The sequence below is a fragment of the Abramis brama genome (genome assembly GCF_963993115.1).
Source record: "Abramis brama genome assembly, chromosome: 10".
NCBI lineage: Eukaryota > Metazoa > Chordata > Actinopteri > Cypriniformes > Leuciscidae > Abramis > Abramis brama.
The window spans coordinates 10,361,956-10,379,320 of record NC_139972.1 but is presented as its reverse complement, the minus strand read 5'-3'; the positions used below and the strand labels follow the sequence as shown (position 1 = coordinate 10,379,320).

At 40.1% G+C, this 17,365-nt stretch overlaps 1 protein-coding gene and 1 long non-coding RNA gene across 2 annotated transcripts; one reads left to right on the top strand and one right to left on the bottom strand.

The window, feature by feature from the left end:
• Positions 1–5,715: 5,715 nt before the first annotated feature.
• LOC311090623 (uncharacterized protein) lies at positions 5,716–7,069 on the bottom strand. The gene is made up of 3 exons (XM_084126038.1): positions 7,003–7,069; positions 6,763–6,875; positions 5,716–6,596 (listed from the first exon to the last, which is right to left on the bottom strand). Exons 1-3 carry the CDS (start codon positions 7,003–7,005, stop codon positions 5,936–5,938), a joined length of 777 nt encoding a protein of 258 aa, XP_083982164.1. The 5' UTR covers positions 7,006–7,069; the 3' UTR covers positions 5,716–5,935.
• Positions 7,070–7,179: 110 nt separating this feature from the next.
• On the top strand, positions 7,180–9,762 carry LOC311090902. The gene is made up of 3 exons (XR_014607970.1): positions 7,180–8,079; positions 8,134–8,747; positions 9,006–9,762. It is a non-coding gene; the product is annotated as an uncharacterized lncRNA (long non-coding RNA).
• The last annotated feature ends 7,603 nt before the right edge of the window (positions 9,763–17,365 follow it).

The window sequence follows — 17,365 nt, the reverse complement described above, 5'->3', positions numbered from 1 at the left end:
AAATCCCTCAACGCTGTTGTGCTAACAATAACTATTAAAGTTAACCTAAGACTTTAACTCCAACCAGTGGAACACACACACACCTTTAGCTATTAGATTAGCCTTTAATTTGATATAGCACTTAATGTGTTGATTCCATTGATAAGATTACTTCTCTATATGAGTCAATATCTGTATTTGTTGCTTTTTCTTGGTCATCTGATAATGCCATTTATTTTTTTACAGTCACTTTGCTACTATTTTCAGAACCTTGATGTCATTTTTCAAAACTCTAGACACAAAACGGTTATCACTTGTAACACAGGCTGTCTAATGTTCAAAACATTGCATTTTGCATTCACATCTTTAAAGAAATCTTGCACAACCATTGGTTCAAAAAACAAATTTACTGTGAAATACCATTGAAACATAACTATAGATCACCCACACACAAGCAACGATAGTTTCACTGTGTCATTGTTCGTACAATCATTAAATATTGTAGAACAAAATAGGTGATACAGGTTTCATTATGGTAGGCTACTACATGTACAGTAAATACATCTCTGTAAAAGTACTGCAGTAGTAGAGAGAATACTACAGACACAGTGGAATCATTGAACAAAGTTTGTAATACATTGATGCAAAACACTACAGTACAATCACAACATAGGTTTATTTGAATCAAAGCAAAAATAATTAGCTATGAAATAGAAAAGAAAAGACAGTACTGTAAAACATCAAATGCAGTGTTCCTCAACTTGCTTGCTTGTACTGTAAGAAACAAAACAGGAGTGATTACTGTACTTCTACATTGTCATCAACTCTGTGTTGTGGATTTGGCCACAGGTTCTCATCTACATCACAATGGATGTTTTCATTGGCCAAACATCTTGGAAAAAACCTTCGGGCATGGCGAATCCAGGCCTGGCACTAGTCTGCTGTGATGTCATTGCAGGCGTCATCCATGGCCTGGAGAAGAGTGACTTGTTCATGAGGGTGCCTATCATGAACCTTCCATCTCCATGCGGAGAAAAATTCCTCAATCGGGTTAAGGAAGGGAGAGTATGGGGGTAAATACAGGGTGGTAAATTGTGCATGGGCCTGAAACCATGCTTGCACCACATGAGCATGATGGAACCTGACACTGTCCCACACAATGACATAGGTCACACCTTCAGCTCTACAAACCTGATCAAGCTCATCAAGAAAGGTGACAAGGAGAGCTGCATTATATGGTCCAATATGAGGTCTGCATCCCACCACACCATCTTCTGATATAGCCGCACACATGTTAATGTTGGCCCCACGTTGTCCAGGTACTTGGATGGTTGCCCGCTGGCCAATGAAATTCCGACCTCTCCTCCTTGTCTTGGCCAGATTAAAACCTGCCTCATCCAAATATGAATTTGTGATGGTCGTCATCAGCATCCATCTCCATCACCCTCTAAAAATACATTTTGGAAAGAGATTTAGAAATTACCGTACAATGTAGAATTTTTGGGAATGTTTTTACAACAGCCATCTTGAAACTGAACTTACCTGAACATACTCAGTCCTCATTTGCTTCGCTCTGTCTGCATTTTTCGAAAGGCACACGGTATAGTTGTTTTATAGATACCTGGTGCCTTTTCAGTATGCGTGCAATAGTCAGCAAACTTATGGATCCCACATTGTTGAACATGTCTTCATTGTCCAAGATATGCTGGCAAATTTCTGTAAGGCGAATATCATTTCTGGCCCAAACCAAATCGACCACAGCCTGTTCTTGTTGGTCACTTAGAATTTTGCCTCTGCCTCCACTATTTGGCCTGGTCACAATTCTACAGGGAACATTAGAGTAAGAAGACACTTGGTCACATCACCTATTCTGTGATACACATTGGCATGCAGTCATTTGACAATTGAGAGTAGCATAATGTTTAGTGCATGCTGATAACTTAACGGTTTTCATTGCGGAAAGTTCTGATTATTGAGGCCACGGTTGACCTTCTGAGGTTTGGTTGTATCATTGTAGCCACCTCAGTCATTGTCATGCCATGATTTATGACATGGTCTACAAATATTGCTTGAATTTCATTGGACACTATGCTGTTGCTGCCGCTGTCTTGGTCCGTGGCCTTGTCCTCTACCACGTTCCCCCGCACCTCTCAAACGAGGCCCACGACCACCTCTCAGAAGGGGTGCCTGTCCTATACCACGTTCCCCCGCACCTCTCAAACGAGGCCCACGACCACCTCTCAGAAGGGGTGCCTGTCCTCTACCACGTTCCCCCGCACCTCTCAAACGAGGCCCACGACCACCTCACAAAAGGGGTGCCTGTCCTCTACCACGTTCACCTGCACCTCTCAAACGAGGCCCACGACCACCTCTCAGAAGGGGTGCCTGTCCTATACCACGTTCCCCCGCACCTCTCAAACGAGGCCCACGACCACCTCTCAGAAGGGGTGCCTGTCCTCTACCAAGTTCCCCCGCACCTCTCATACGAGGCCCACGACCACCTCTCAGATGGGGTGCCTGTCCTCTACCACGTTCCCCCGCACCTCTCAAACGAGGCCCACGACCACCTCTCAGAAGGGGTGCCTGTCCTCTACCACGTTCCCCCGCACCTCTCAAACGAGGCCCACGACCACCTCACAAAAGGGGTGCCTGTCCTCTACCACGTTCACCTGCACCTCTCAAACGAGGCCCACGACCACCTCTCAGAAGGGGTGCCTGTCCTCTACCACGTTCCCCCGCACCTCTCAAACAAGGCCCACGACCACCTCTCAGAAGGGGTGCCTGTCCTCTACCACGTTCCCCCGCACCTCTCAAACGAGGCCCACGACCACCTCTCAGAAGGGGTGCCTGTCCTCTACCACGTTCCCCCGCACCTCTCAAACGAGGCCCACGACCACCTCTCAGAAGGGGTGCCTGTCCTATACCACGTTCCCCCGCACCTCTCAAACGAGGCCCACGACCACCTCTCAGAAGGGGTGCCTGTCCTCTACCACGTTCCCCCGCACCTCTCAAACGAGGCCCACGACCACCTCTCAGAAGGGGTGCCTGTCCTCTACCAAGTTCCCCCGCACCTCTCATACGAGGCCCACGACCACCTCTCAGATGGGGTGCCTGTCCTCTACCACGTTCCCCCGCACCTCTCAAACGAGGCCCACGACCACCTCTCAGAAGGGGTGCCTGTCCTATACCACGTTCCCCCGCACCTCTCAAACGAGGCCCACGACCACCTCTCAGAAGGGGTGCCTGTCCTCTACCAAGTTCCCCCGCACCTCTCATACGAGGCCCACGACCACCTCTCAGATGGGGTGCCTGTCCTCTACCACGTTCCCCCGCACCTCTCAAACGAGGCCCACGACCACCTCTCAGAAGGGGTGCCTGTCCTCTACCACGTTCCCCCGCACCTCTCAAACGAGGCCCACGACCCCCTCTCAGAAGGGGTGCCTGTCCTCTACCACGTTCCCCCGCACCTCTCAAACGAGGCCCACGACCACCTCTCAGATGGGGTGCCTGTCCTCTACCACGTTCCCCCGCACCTCTCAAACGAGGCCCACGACCATCTCTCAGAAGGGGTGCCTGTCCTCTACCACGTTCCCCCGCACCTCAAAAACGAGGCCCACGACCATCTCTCAGAAGGGGTGCCTGTCCTCTACCACGTTCCCCCGCACCTCTCAAACGCAGCCCACGACCACCTCTCAGAAGGGGTGCCTGACCTCTACCACGTTCCCCCGCACCTCTCAAACGAGGCCCACGACCACCTCTCAGAAGGGGTGCCTGACCTCTACCACGTTCCCCCGCACCTCTCAAACGAGGCCCACGACCACCTCTCAGAAGGGGTGCCTGTCCTCTACCACGTTCCCACGCACCTCTCAAACGAGGCCCACGACCACCTCTCAGAAGGGGTGCCTGTCCTCTACCACGTTCCCCCGCACCTCTTAAACGAGGCCCACGACCACCTCTCAGAAGGGGTGCCTGTCCTCTACCATGTTCCCCCGCACCTCTCAAACGAGGCCCACGACCATCTCTCAGAAGGGGTGCCTGACCTCTACCACGTTCCCCCGCACCTCTCAAACGAGGCCCACGACCACCTCTCAGATGGGGTGCCTGTCCTCTACCACGTTCCCCCACACCTCTCAAATGAGGCCCACGACCACCTCTCAGAAGGGGTGCCTGTCTTCTACCATTCCTTTGACCAACTCGTCTTCCTCGTCTTCCTCGTCTTCCTCCCACCACTGCTTGACCTCCATTGTGACCTGGATCACCTGCTGGCTCCATGTTACGTATCACTATGCTCTTGCAATTGAATCCCAATCAACTCTTTATATACTCATTCCACAATGTGCACTCAATCATCAGTAACGAGTTGGCAGAATTGGACAAGCAATTACAAGGGCCTGCATCTATACAGTGCAGTACTGTCAATACTGTAAATAGTCTGAAAAGGTGGTACAGTATTTGGGACCATAGACACAGTGTCTGATGAAGCATTATGATAAAATATTAGGCTACATCCATTGTAGTCTAATTGGTTCATGCTCCACGCTAATTGGTGACAATGAATCTCGTTATCTTGAAACTTTCATGATTTAAACATGGAAGATTGTTTGTATGTTTCCATACAACTATGCATTAAGAGTAATGCAACAGTTACTTATCATTTTGAGCAGTTGTATCAATTGATAGTTAGATCATTGTAAGGAAATGAATAGACACTCATTTGAAATGTAATGTGTGAATTGCCTTTTGAAATAGTAGTACTTTGATGCTAAGTTGTGTCATATTGAACAGGTGATTTTTGTTGAATGAACAAATGATCTAATGTCATTATGTGTATTGTATCCAAGCAATTGAGAAAATGGTTAGAGTTTTGAAAAATGTGCATTTTGATCATTGGTTGTGAGTTTTGTGTCTAGAGTTGTGAAAAATGACATCAAGGTTCTGAAAAAAGTAACAAAGTGATTGTAAAAAAACTGTAGGAGCTGGGTTTTGCTATTTTACTATTTTTAGAAGCTACTGTTCTGCTTCAAGTTTACGTGTCACTTTTATAGTTTTGTCGCCCTCTAGTGGCAGTTCAGGAAATAAGTGATCATATTTCTCATGCAGTCATCTTCTGCTCAACTTGGGATGCCATCTCTTGTTTTGAGTTTGTAAAAGCATCATCTGTAAGTTAATTATTTATTGCGTAATGCTTGATGATGCATATCTGCATATATTTGTGATGAGTTTATTCAAACCTTTGATTTAATGTGATTTTGGTGATAGCCTTTATCTATTAGCCTAGCCTTTAATTTGATATAGCACTTAATGTGTTGATTCCATTGATAAGATTACTTCTCTATATGAGTCAATATCTGTATTTGTTGCTTTTTCTTGGTCATCTGATAATGCCATTTAAGTAAGGGCCGATGAATTATGCACTGATCTTTCATTGCCATCTAGTGACCATTTCCTGACTCTAAGATTTAATAAACAGGCAATTTGCCTCTGTGTTGCACTGCAAATTAGAGGCACCAAATCTTTGAAGATGCAGTTTTGTAGTAAATAAAACATTTTATAAGAAAATATTTCTGTCTTAGTTTACAATTACTTCTAAATTTCACGTTTAGGACTAATTTAGTGTGTTACTTGCCATTTCCTTGTAATTAATTGTGAAAATTGTTTCAAAGTAAATCCTACACCAATGTTTTTTTTGTTTTGTTTTTTAGTGAACACACTCAATAGCAAATAAACTAGATAACTAGACTCATGAGCAGAATTTAATGTTTGCAAAGTCTACATAATAAATTGGCAATAGACAAAGGACACATGCACGATCACATTTTATTAGACACAGAACATGTGTTAAAAAAAAAAAAAAAAAAAAAAACCTGCAAAAAAACTGTATGTAAGAATTCTGATTTCATAGCCCAATCAATGTTTGCTGGGCAAAAACTCTTTAATGAAAGATATGATGTGCAAATCATTCATTAACACGCCACGCACGTTTCATCATTGACAAAGGCATTTTTCGGAAATAGAAAAGTAGTGATTTCTTTTCAGGCAGACAGAAAGGAATCACCTTCCCAGTGTTTTTCTCCACACAATTCTGACACTGCATCTCATTATTGCTGATGTCACACCGATAAAGAGGAACTTCTGCATGAATCTTTAGGAGATCTTTTTCCATATCCTTCCTCCAGGTGTCCTTCTGCCAGATCTTTTCAAACACAAAAACATTCATTGCCTCTTTTCGGATATTCTTCCAGTTTGAAAGACCCGGCAAAATATTGTCATCTCTCTGAATGCACCTCGTCACACAAGGTGAGTTGTACGAAAAGAAAACTATACAGCTATTCTGATCTGTCTGTGCTAGAAGTTTGTCCATTGGAGAATTACCTACAGGAAAGAGCAGAAAATGCTCAGCATGTTCCACTGGTTTTGGTGTTGGTCGTGCAGCAATGACATTTTGTGATGGAGTGCAGAGCACACATTTCTCTCCTCTAGTGAGAATATTTATCACATTTTCTGCATCCTCCCTGCTGAACACAGTCTGGATATCAGATCCTTCTTGTGTGCACTGAGACTGTGGGACAGAGATCGCTATTGCATACTGAACATCAGGCTTGGTCTTTGGCTGGACACTGGAAGACATAAGACATTATCACAGTTTTCAAGAAATATATATTTTTTTTTACCTTGTTCCTTTTTATGTTCAACTCAACACTTTGTACATACATTTTAACTGAAAACTAAATATTGATTTTAATTACTGTGTTATTAATTTGACTACTGTATAAACAGACTTACTTGTCATCAAAATACTGTATCATTTTAGCAAGGATGGCATGGTTCACATCGCCCTGAATGCTTTGAACACACAGATGAAGCAGGCAGAGGATGACGACACACTTCAATGATGCCTGAAGTGAAAAAAATCACTAATTTCAGCACAAAACTCATTAATTCATAAATTCATGCAGAAGATGATTTGCAGGACCAGAGTGTTTAGAAACGAAAATAATGTTTACTTATTGAATTGAAACTTACCATTGTGACTGCTTGAATTATGAGAAAGAAGATGCTTTTATTTTCAGATCTGAAGCTCTGTTGTTTCTCTTCTGATGATCAGGAGGAAATGAAGCACATATAATTTTCACACTAGACCTGATTGTGATATTAAGACTAATCACAAAGATTAATATTTACCTGTAGTTCTTTATTACAGTTTTTCTCAATCGATTTGGTACATTTCTCCAAACTCAGGTAACTGCTCTCAAAACAGTTAACACAGTGATCTGTACACTTTGTAATTGTCCTAAACAGATAGTAAATGCTCCTTCATTTCATACAAATTACAAATCAAAAGCATAATTTTCTCAAAACACTGTGCACAAAATTCCCTAATGTTATCACAGCAGTTCATACAGCCAACCAAATCTTTAATATATCAGGAAAAACATTTGCAACTTTTTCATTGGTCTTCACAAAGATCACAAGCATTTTTGTACCATTTTCAAAACACAACAAACAAAACTCTGTGAATTGTAAAATAGTCAGTTGCACACCTTATGTCCTCAATTAACCCAAAATTGATATCTGATGAGTTAGTAATCCACTTAACACAGAAAAAGCCAATTTCCTAATTGTTCACACATCTGTCTTAATTACAACAACTACAAAAGGGGAAGAGAAAAACAACAAAGAAGATGAATGTGGAGAAAAGACAATAAAAAAGAAGAAAAATGAGCAGTGGAAATGGAAGAGGTGTAAGAGTGAGAGGTGGTGGACAGGGTAGAGGGAGAAGAAGAGGAAGAGGAAGAGGAGATGGAGAAAGAGCAAGAAGAGCTGAAGATGTAGGAGAAAGAGAAAGAAGAGCTGAAGATGTAGGAGAACGAGAAAGAAGAGCTGAAGATGTAGGAGAAAGAAGAGCTGAGGATGTAGGAGAAAGAGAAGGAAGAGCTGAGGATGTAGGAAGAGGAGAAAGAAGAGCTGAGGATGTAGGAAGAGGAGAAGATAGAGGAGTAGAGGGAGAAGAGATGGATAGATTGGAGGGCAATGGTATAGCGGAAAGAGAAAGAGTAGAAAATATAAGAAGAGATGGACCGAGAGGAAGAGGAGGGCAAGGTGTTAGAAGAGGGCAAGGTGTAAGAGGAGGGCAAGGTGTTAGAGGAGGGCAAGGTGTTAGAGGAGGGCAAGGTGTTAGAGGAGGGCAAGGTGTTAGAGGAGGGAGAAGAGGTAGAAGGATAGGGTACACACGTGTTTCAAATGAAATCAGAGCCACACTTATTGACCATGTCATAAATCATGGTCTCTCACTGAGAGAAGCTGGGCAGAGAGTTCAGCCCAATATAAACAGATCCACAGTGGCTTCAATTATCCGCACATTTCAGAGGGAAAACCGGTAAGTAACTATATCATTCAACTTCTACAATGAGAGTCCATGTAGTCTTGTTTGACACAGGTCTAGATTTCTACAGTAAATGTTCCTGCTTGTCCAAACATTTTTCAGAATTGAAGTTAGAGAACATTCAGGTGGACGAACAAGACTTTTTTCAATTGAACAAGAGCATGCCATTGTTGACATGGTGGTCCAGAACAACACCCTTCGCCTCAGAGAAATTCAGCAAAGAATAACAGAGGACAATCAACTGTTCCACAATATCCACCAATGCAGTCTCTCCACAATTGATCGTGTTCTAAGGAGGAATGCAATCCGAATGAAGCAAGTATACAAAGTGCCCTTTGAGAGGAACTCCGTTAGAGTGAAGGAGTTGCGATTCCAGTTTGTTCAAGTATGTGCAACACAATTACTGCACTTTTACTGTCAACACAAAGATATATTTTTCCTGAATTTTAAGTGTCCATAAACTATTCCATGCTACTGTAAGTGAAAAGATTTGATTGCACATTGAAAAAAACATTGATTGCAGTCAATACTACTGTGAAACTGTTGCTGAAGTTTGAGTTCACACTTTGAAGCAGCAGTATACATAGATATGCCTCCATTACTGTAAAACACTAACTTGTACCTTGTGTTCTTTTTACTCTAGAGAATCTTGGAGTTGGATAGCAGTGCAACTCATTATGAGTACCTGTATATTGATGAAGCAGGCTTCAATCTTCACAAAAAAAGGAGAAGAGGGAGAAATGTGATTGGCCATCGTGCTACAGTCAATGTCCCTGGACAACGAGGAGGCAACATCACTCTCTGTGCCACAATTTCTACAACTGGTGTTGTGGCACACAATGCTGTCTTGGGACCATACAACACAGCAAGGCTCCTACATTTTTTAAACCTCCTCAATGAAATCCTATTTCCGCAGGGTGATCAGGAGCAAATGGTGCGGAATTTTGTAGTTGTTTGGGACAATGTCCAATTCCACCATTCAGCACTGGTGCGAGAGTGGTTTGAGAATCACCCACATTTCAGGATGGTGTTCCTTCCACCATATTCTCCTTTCCTGAATCCAATTGAGGAATTCTTCTCCTCTTGGAGATGGAAAGTACATGATCGCAACCCTTACAACCAAGTAAGTCTTCTTCAAGCGATGGAAGAGGCCTGTGGAGATATTGGGGCACAAGCATGTCAAGGATGGATACAGCATTCAAGGCGTTTTTTCCCACGATGCATGACTCGTGAAAATATTTTTTGTGATGTTGATGAAATTCTCTGGCCAGATGTAATTGAGAGGCATGATCAATAAATTAATTGATTCAATTAATGCAGGTTTTTTGTTTTGTTTTGTTTTTACCTATGTACTTATTTGCATTAAAAAAGAAATTGTGCGGTGACAACTCATTGTTATACACCTGAACTCCTCATTAAATAACTTGATGAAAAACATGTATTTTCAATTATTTCTTTGTGTATCTTTTGCTGAATTTATCAAATCAACAGAGAACACACTTTTAGTTTTGATGTTAATATTGAATTTTAATAAATGTATTACTAGAATAAAATGCTGTGTTTCATTGTGCAGTGAATACTTAACTGTTTCGTCAACATAAGAGTGCATTTAGTTTGCTGTGTTAACTGTTTTGAGAGCTGTTACCTGAGTTTGGAGAAATGTACCAAATCGATTGAGAAAAACTGTAACCTTCAGTTTCACTGAAGAGCAACAATACACAAGTGTTTCACTGTAGTTGTTTTTTAACCTTTGGCTGATATAAGCAGCATCAAGGCTATTTCACACGATCACGGCTGTTATTGTGTCAGTTTCAGTGTCAACTTGATCAATTATTTAATGTACAGTGTGATGGATTTTTTTTTTATTTTTATTTTTTTATTAATCATAACTAACAATTATTTTCCTTGCAGGATTAATATTTATATGCTTTTGAAACCCAAATTTCCTTTGGCCAAAGTCAGTGTGTGTGTGTCTGAATCATGTCCGAATATAACAAAAGGGGAAATGAAACCAGACAGATAACTACATTTATAAACTCATGATTTTAAGTAATAATCCAGATTTCCTTTTACCTACAGTAGTAACAGAAGGGTTTGCTGATTTATATATATGAAGAACCAATCATATTGTATGAAAAATGATGTATCATGTCATCCCATAAAAACTTTTGTATTATTTTTGCTGGTGGGATTCTCTCTGGAATTAAGTTAGGTGCAGCAACAATTATAATCACTCAAAACTCTTCAGACGAACACAGACAAAGTGACGAATCTTTCATCTCATGCCCTTAATGCATGGACAAAACAAGTTTATTTAGGTGCAAGACATACAGTGATTTGAAAATATGCAGTATGATTATTGACATCGTTTTTTTAAGACACACAATTTTGATTTAACGTCTCACTGCCAGCATCTTCACACATATAGCATTTCATTTGATTGTTTTCCTTCACACAACGATAGAGAGGCACTAGATTATAAATCTTTGCAAACTGATCTCTGACACCAGTCCAGTCTTTGTGCCAGATCTCTTGGAAAACTAAAGCCTTAATCCTAGTTCTCTGTGTGTTTAGCCAGTTTGAAAAGTCATACAAAATAGTGTCAGCTTTATCTTTAATGCACTTTTCTATGCAAGGTGAGTAGTAAGTATACAAAACAACACATTGATCATCATTTGGCATTCTCAAAATTTTGTCCAGAGGAGATGTATTTGTGGCATCCATAGGATAGATAAGAATATATTCAGAATGCAATGTTTTTCCAGAAGAACTGGCCATTTGGATCCAGCTCGGCTTTGCAGCAGCGAGACTGAATAAGTCTTGGGTGACTTCACAAAGCCGTCGCTGACCATTAGTCTTGAAATCACTGAAGGCATTTTCCATTTCGTTCATGTTGAAAACCGAATCAAGACTAAACTGTTCTGTACACTGTTGATATGGGACCCTGATGACTACAGAATACTGATAAGGACTGTCATGGTTGCTTGGCTGTAACCTAGAAGACAAAAATTACAAATATTGCCGTTTTCAAAAACTAAAACTTGTTTCTGAGACAGAATCAATAACATTTTTCCTTGCTTATGCACTGTGGCAAGCAGGGGGCGGGGCCGAGAGCTGTGGGAACAGAGCTGCGCCGGCGGTGCGATTGCTAATGAGCGTCACCTCCGCGCCACATCGACCTCGATATGTCTGATATTACAGTCCCATCCTCACTCCCGCAGAAACGGTTTACTGCAGAACAACTCATTATGTTGGTGTGAAATCACAGCTGTCAATCATGACGTCACATTTCCATTTTTATTCCACCAAATAACTAAAACCATTCTTATTTAAACAAAAGAAAGAAAAAATACTTACATGCACTATCATACACCAGCATGTTAAACTACATAAAATTACAAAAAATATCTTTGGAAAAAATGTATTTGAAGTGTAATTTGATTGCTTAGTTTCCATCGCGTCCATTAGACTTCATGGGGTGGGCGGGGTTTATGACCTATACTGGGACCAGCCACCTGGGGGTGATTCAGGACTTGCACGCTTGGTCGCCACTCACCATGTGTTGGAGGAGTTAGACTCGAGGTCGTCCACTGAGGGCTATCCAGCATCACCACCAGACATTGTGGATTGTGGAGGAGTTCGTCCAGCTGGTGGGGAACTACATGGCAGTGCGTTTTGGGAACTGGACCAAGATTTATTTTTCTATTACTCTCTCCCCTCTCTCGACTCTGTCTCTCCTCATCCTTCTGTCTCCTTTTCTCTCAACTCATCTGTCCTCACCCCTAGGTGCTGCGGCTACTGTGGGAGTAGAGCTAATCTCGAGGGTTTATTTTTTTAAGATTTATTTTTGCTATAATTTTGCTATTATTTTTGCTTTATTATGATAGGACAGTGAGTAGACAAGAAGAGAATTGGGAGAGAGAGGGGGACATGATCGGAAAAGGTCCAGGAAAGGACTCAAACTCAGGTTGCCCGAAGTGCAAGGGTGCTATATGTCAGCGCTCTACCCACAAGGCTATGGGAACCAACATGTTGTGTTTTATGTTTGTGTGGCAGTCGTCCGTGAGGGGATGTTTTATGTTAGACATTTGCCGGTTCCCGCCTCCTTCTTCCCCTGAGTTTTTAACTTTGCTACATGCACATTCAGCATTAACACATTTCACTTTTACTGTAATTGTGCAAATATAGACTTACTTGTCATCAAAATACTGGATAATTTTAACAAGAACGTCAGTGTTCACTTGCTCCTGATCGCACTGAATACACAGATGAAGCAGGCAGAACATGAACATCCTCAGTGCGCCAGACGCCTAAAGTTAAAACGACAAACCTGATAAACAAAAAAACACAAGCAACAAAACAGAAAAAGCCATGATGAAAATAATTACCATAATGAATTTTAGAGAAGAAGGGAGACGCTTCTGAGCTCTTCAGAGAAGATGTGTTTGGTCCCGTCTGACTCAGAGAATATTTTTTTCTGTGATCAGCCATATGCAAATAAACTACTTGTAATATTTAACATAGGAGGCCGTGTGAATGTTCTGTGTGAAGCTGTTTGACATTTGCATATAATTCAGTCCATATCAGTTATAGTTTGCAAATATAGAAGTCAAATATCATAACAATGAATGTCCTCTCTACTGCAGTCCTGTAGAGGAATGATCCATCATAAAGTCTAACGCTATTGGACTAGTAAATATACAAGATATACTTCTGGATTGCTTCAAGACTTCTAACAGAAAGATACAAAAAATGCTAATGTTAGCTAATTTAACAGTGAAGCAACAGAAGTTGTTTGGAATTCTGTGCAACAGAATTTGTTTTGTAACCCTAGAAAGAATACGTGTTAGTTCAGTGTGTGTTATTTTGTCTGATACAGGTGTGTCGTGTCTCAAACTTGCATGACTATCTGACTTTCACACTCTGTCATCTCTTCTGAAATTTTGGGAAAGACTACAAATAACCCTTCCTTAACACATGCTTGTGCATCAAGCAACAAAACCGCATGCAGCAGATTTCACTTAAGGTGGATTATGACTGTAATTGCTCTGATTTACTTTTTATGACCAAACTGCTACCTCTTTAAGATTTTATTATAGAAAGAAATCATCCACAGAAAATGACAAAATGTAAAATGTAATGACTAAAATGTAAGATATTATTCACTATAAACCTCACGTTTGCTATAACTCTGAAGTAAAAGCAAATTACAGAAATTATGTTTTAGAAAAAATATGACAAAAAGTTAATTCATGGTTAAACTATTCCTTGTTCTTGATGACTTGTAGGGCTGATAATATTATCCTTTCAAGTGAACATCGTACTAATGTTTATGTGTTAAATGTTTATACACCATTAACTTTAGTGTGATCACTCATGACTGAATTCTTGGCTTAACACACCAAGGCCAGTGAATATCTAAAATCTAAAATTCTGTTTTTTATTCGTCATAGAACTCTATGTGTTTGCATTTGTTCGTGAATTACTCTGAAATGAAATAAACACACAACAATTATTAAGCAAATATTTATTTTTCATCAAGCAGTATATTCAGTAAATATAAGAGAGTTGGCATCTAGTATAAGCACAATGACTTTCAATCATTCTCTCAGCTTTTTTCTTTTCTGCATTTCTGATTTAAAGTGTAATATGAAGATACATATTCATGAAAATACATTTTAAACTCCCCATTTTTCACACTAAAATGTTTCTGCCCATTATCACTCATGTGACTGTCAGCCTCTGCTTTTCCACAACAGACTGAAGCCGCCTTGAACTGATGCACTGAGATCCAGTCACACGAAGAAGTGATGGATACATTTTTTATTAGTAAAGAATAAAATGAATAAAGCAATAAATGGTCAAAAACATTTTGGTGTCCTGGTCCTGGAGTAAAGCAGCGAGGTCGGAAGTACCATACCCAACTATGAGATGTCAGGTTCGAATGAAGGAAGAGAAGGCGTTGCAATGGACCTGGCACAATATTACAAGGATCGTCTAGGAAAAGTTGATGAATGGCACTTCTCCAATGCAAATCATCAGGTGTCACTCAGAACAGCAACCTGATTGTGTGAATGTACTCAGCATAGTTTCCAGACAGCATTCATTATTCCTATGGAGTATAGAGGTAGATATAGAGGATAGAGAACACATGGAGATACACTAAATGAAACAACAGCATTATCCTAGGGCGTCATATATTGATGCTTTTGACATTTCGTCTACATCGAACGCACATGGCACCCTTTAGCGTCAATATGAGACGCAGATAGAAATGGGCCAGAAGGCGCCTCCTAGCGGTCTAACCCTAACCCTACACCAGACCTAAACCTACCCATAACCGAACAAAGCTCTGTGCGTCTCATATTGACGCTAAGGGTGCCATGTGCGTTCGATGTAGACGAAATGTCAAAAGCGTCAATATGACGCCCAAGGATAAGAATGCGTTGATCTTTCCCTATCAAGACTGACAATACATCAACAACACCTATTGCAGGCACATCATTCAGCAACCCTGTGGAGAAAAAGACAGCATTGGAAAAATTCTTGTGTGCGCTTAAAAAAAAGAAAAAACGTCTTATGTCAATTTTAGTTGCAAAAATCATAGCAGCACTGATCTAAACATTGTCCTCGTACCTGTCAAAATTACAAGAAGTACTGAACAAGTCAACAAGTAATTCCAACAAGAACCTTTCAGAGAACAGTTCTAAAAAATAAAATAAAAAATCTTATGTGAAGAATATTTTAATAATCTGAAGAACCCTTTTCCATTATAAGGATCCTTTTGAGGAATGTAAAGATTCCATGGATGATAAAGGTTCTTCATAGAACCATCAGTGCCAATAAAGAATCTTTATTATTAAGAGTAAATGACTACCTCTAACACACAATGAATAAAAACAGGGTGATCATGTTAAGTATTAAAATATGAATATTACTGACCATTGATGCTGAAGGTCCAGGAATGATGTGTGAGTCTTCTTCAGACGCAAGAGTGAAGATGTAAGTGATGTAGATGTTATTTATAGTCCTGGACCCTGGACTGAAAGCATCCACATAACCACTCTCTCTTTTACAGAAGTCTTTGTCAGGGTTTAAGCTTCTCCTAGTGTGTACAAAAGCTCATCTGACCCACTTTTTTCTTGTTCTGCTGACATTTAATTGGAAAATGTTTGTTTCATTCATTTTTTTTAAAACTTCCAAAATTTCCACAAAAACTTCTGGAATTTATTTTTTATTTTATTTTATTTTTTGTAAAAAGCTTCTGGCAACATTGTAAGAGACTTTTGTCTTTAATGACACAGTGGGCTCCACAGTCACAGATACTGGCACCTTTGGTAAATATGAACTGGGAAAATTTGTTTTTGCGATTTCTCTTCTTAGTCAAATTCATAAAATTCACACAAATCTAACCTTTAATTAAAGTCAAATTCTTATAAAACAAATGTTTCTAAAATATTTGAATTTCACAACTATTGGCACCTCTACAAATTCTAATGAGTAAAAGTCTGAAATCACATTGGTATATGGTTTTTATGTCCATCTTAGTGATCAGGAACACTTAAGTGTTGAGTCATGACTTCCTGTGTCATAGTGACACACAGGCTAAACCCAGGAGTGTGCATGTGCGTGCAATAACAATTGTAGCAAAAGTGTGTGTGCAATAATAATTGTAGCAAAAAATAACATTATGATGTCCAGAAATCGATTTAAATAGTATCCTGATATTCTTCATGTTACTGAATAAATACATAGATCAGCAATCAGGGTTTGTGTTTCCTATAATGATCTGGTGGTAGAACTTTTGTTAAGCGTGTCCGAGTGTGCCGGGGTAGTGGAAGGGCAAAAGTTACACTTATGGACAAAATAGAGCAAAATAAAGAGCAGACTATGCCACCCCGTTACGTGAACGGGGAAATTTCATAAGGCACCCAGGTTCGCTACCACAGAGGATAAGAGACGTGGATCTGAATACAAAATACTTTATTTTCACAACAATAATTATTTTAAATATATAAAAACTGTTGACTCAGGGGGCAAGAGTTTACACCACTTCAGTGTGCACCAGACCAAAAATAAAGACAAACAAACAAACACTTTCAGGCTGAGGCTTACCAGTAGGGCAGCTAGCTGGGCAGTGAGTCAGTATCCTAGACCACACCACTCACCAAATTCTACTCCACACAACTCTCGCTAAGTGAAGGAAACGCAGGTGCCAACGGCAATACCACCAAAAGGGCAAGGACAGCTAGCTTCACACCGGGGGCCTTCAGCTCCTGAAAGAAACAAAAAAAAATAAAAATAAATAAATATTATATATATATGTCCAGTATAGTGCCAGTTTTGCTCTTTTATCCAGTGCCAATAGTTAAATCGATACTATTTCTGTAAGCCAATTCATTTAGACAAAGGACTCGTAAATATACTAGTAATACGTCTGGATTGCTTAAATATTTCATACAGAAGGATAAATGCTCATTTCAGCTCAGATGAAACTGAAGCAACAGAATTTGTTTAAATTTTTGTGCAACAGCATTTTTTTTTTTTTACCTGAAAATGTGTTATTTCAAGTGTGTAAAGATTATTTTGCATTGGTATGAATGTTCCTTATTTGAGGGATTGTTATAGAATAGAAAGAAATCACTCGAGAGCCAGATAAAATGATTGGCTGCATTGCCAATAATACTAAAATGTAAGATATGATTCACTGTAAACCTGATGTATGCTATAACTCAAGTAAAAACAAGTTATGTTTATTTATGACAAAATGTTCATCCATGGTTAAAGTATTCCTTGTTCCTGATGACTTGTAGGACTGAAAATATGATCTGTTCAAGTGAATATTGCACTAAAGTTTATGTGTTAAATGTTTATAAACCATTAACTTATTTTGTGTGATCACTCATGACTGAATTCTTGGCTTAACATATAGTTGTTGACACCAAGAGCTGTGAATGTCTATCAAATTAGTAATGTTTTTGTATTATTAAAAAAAAAAAATTG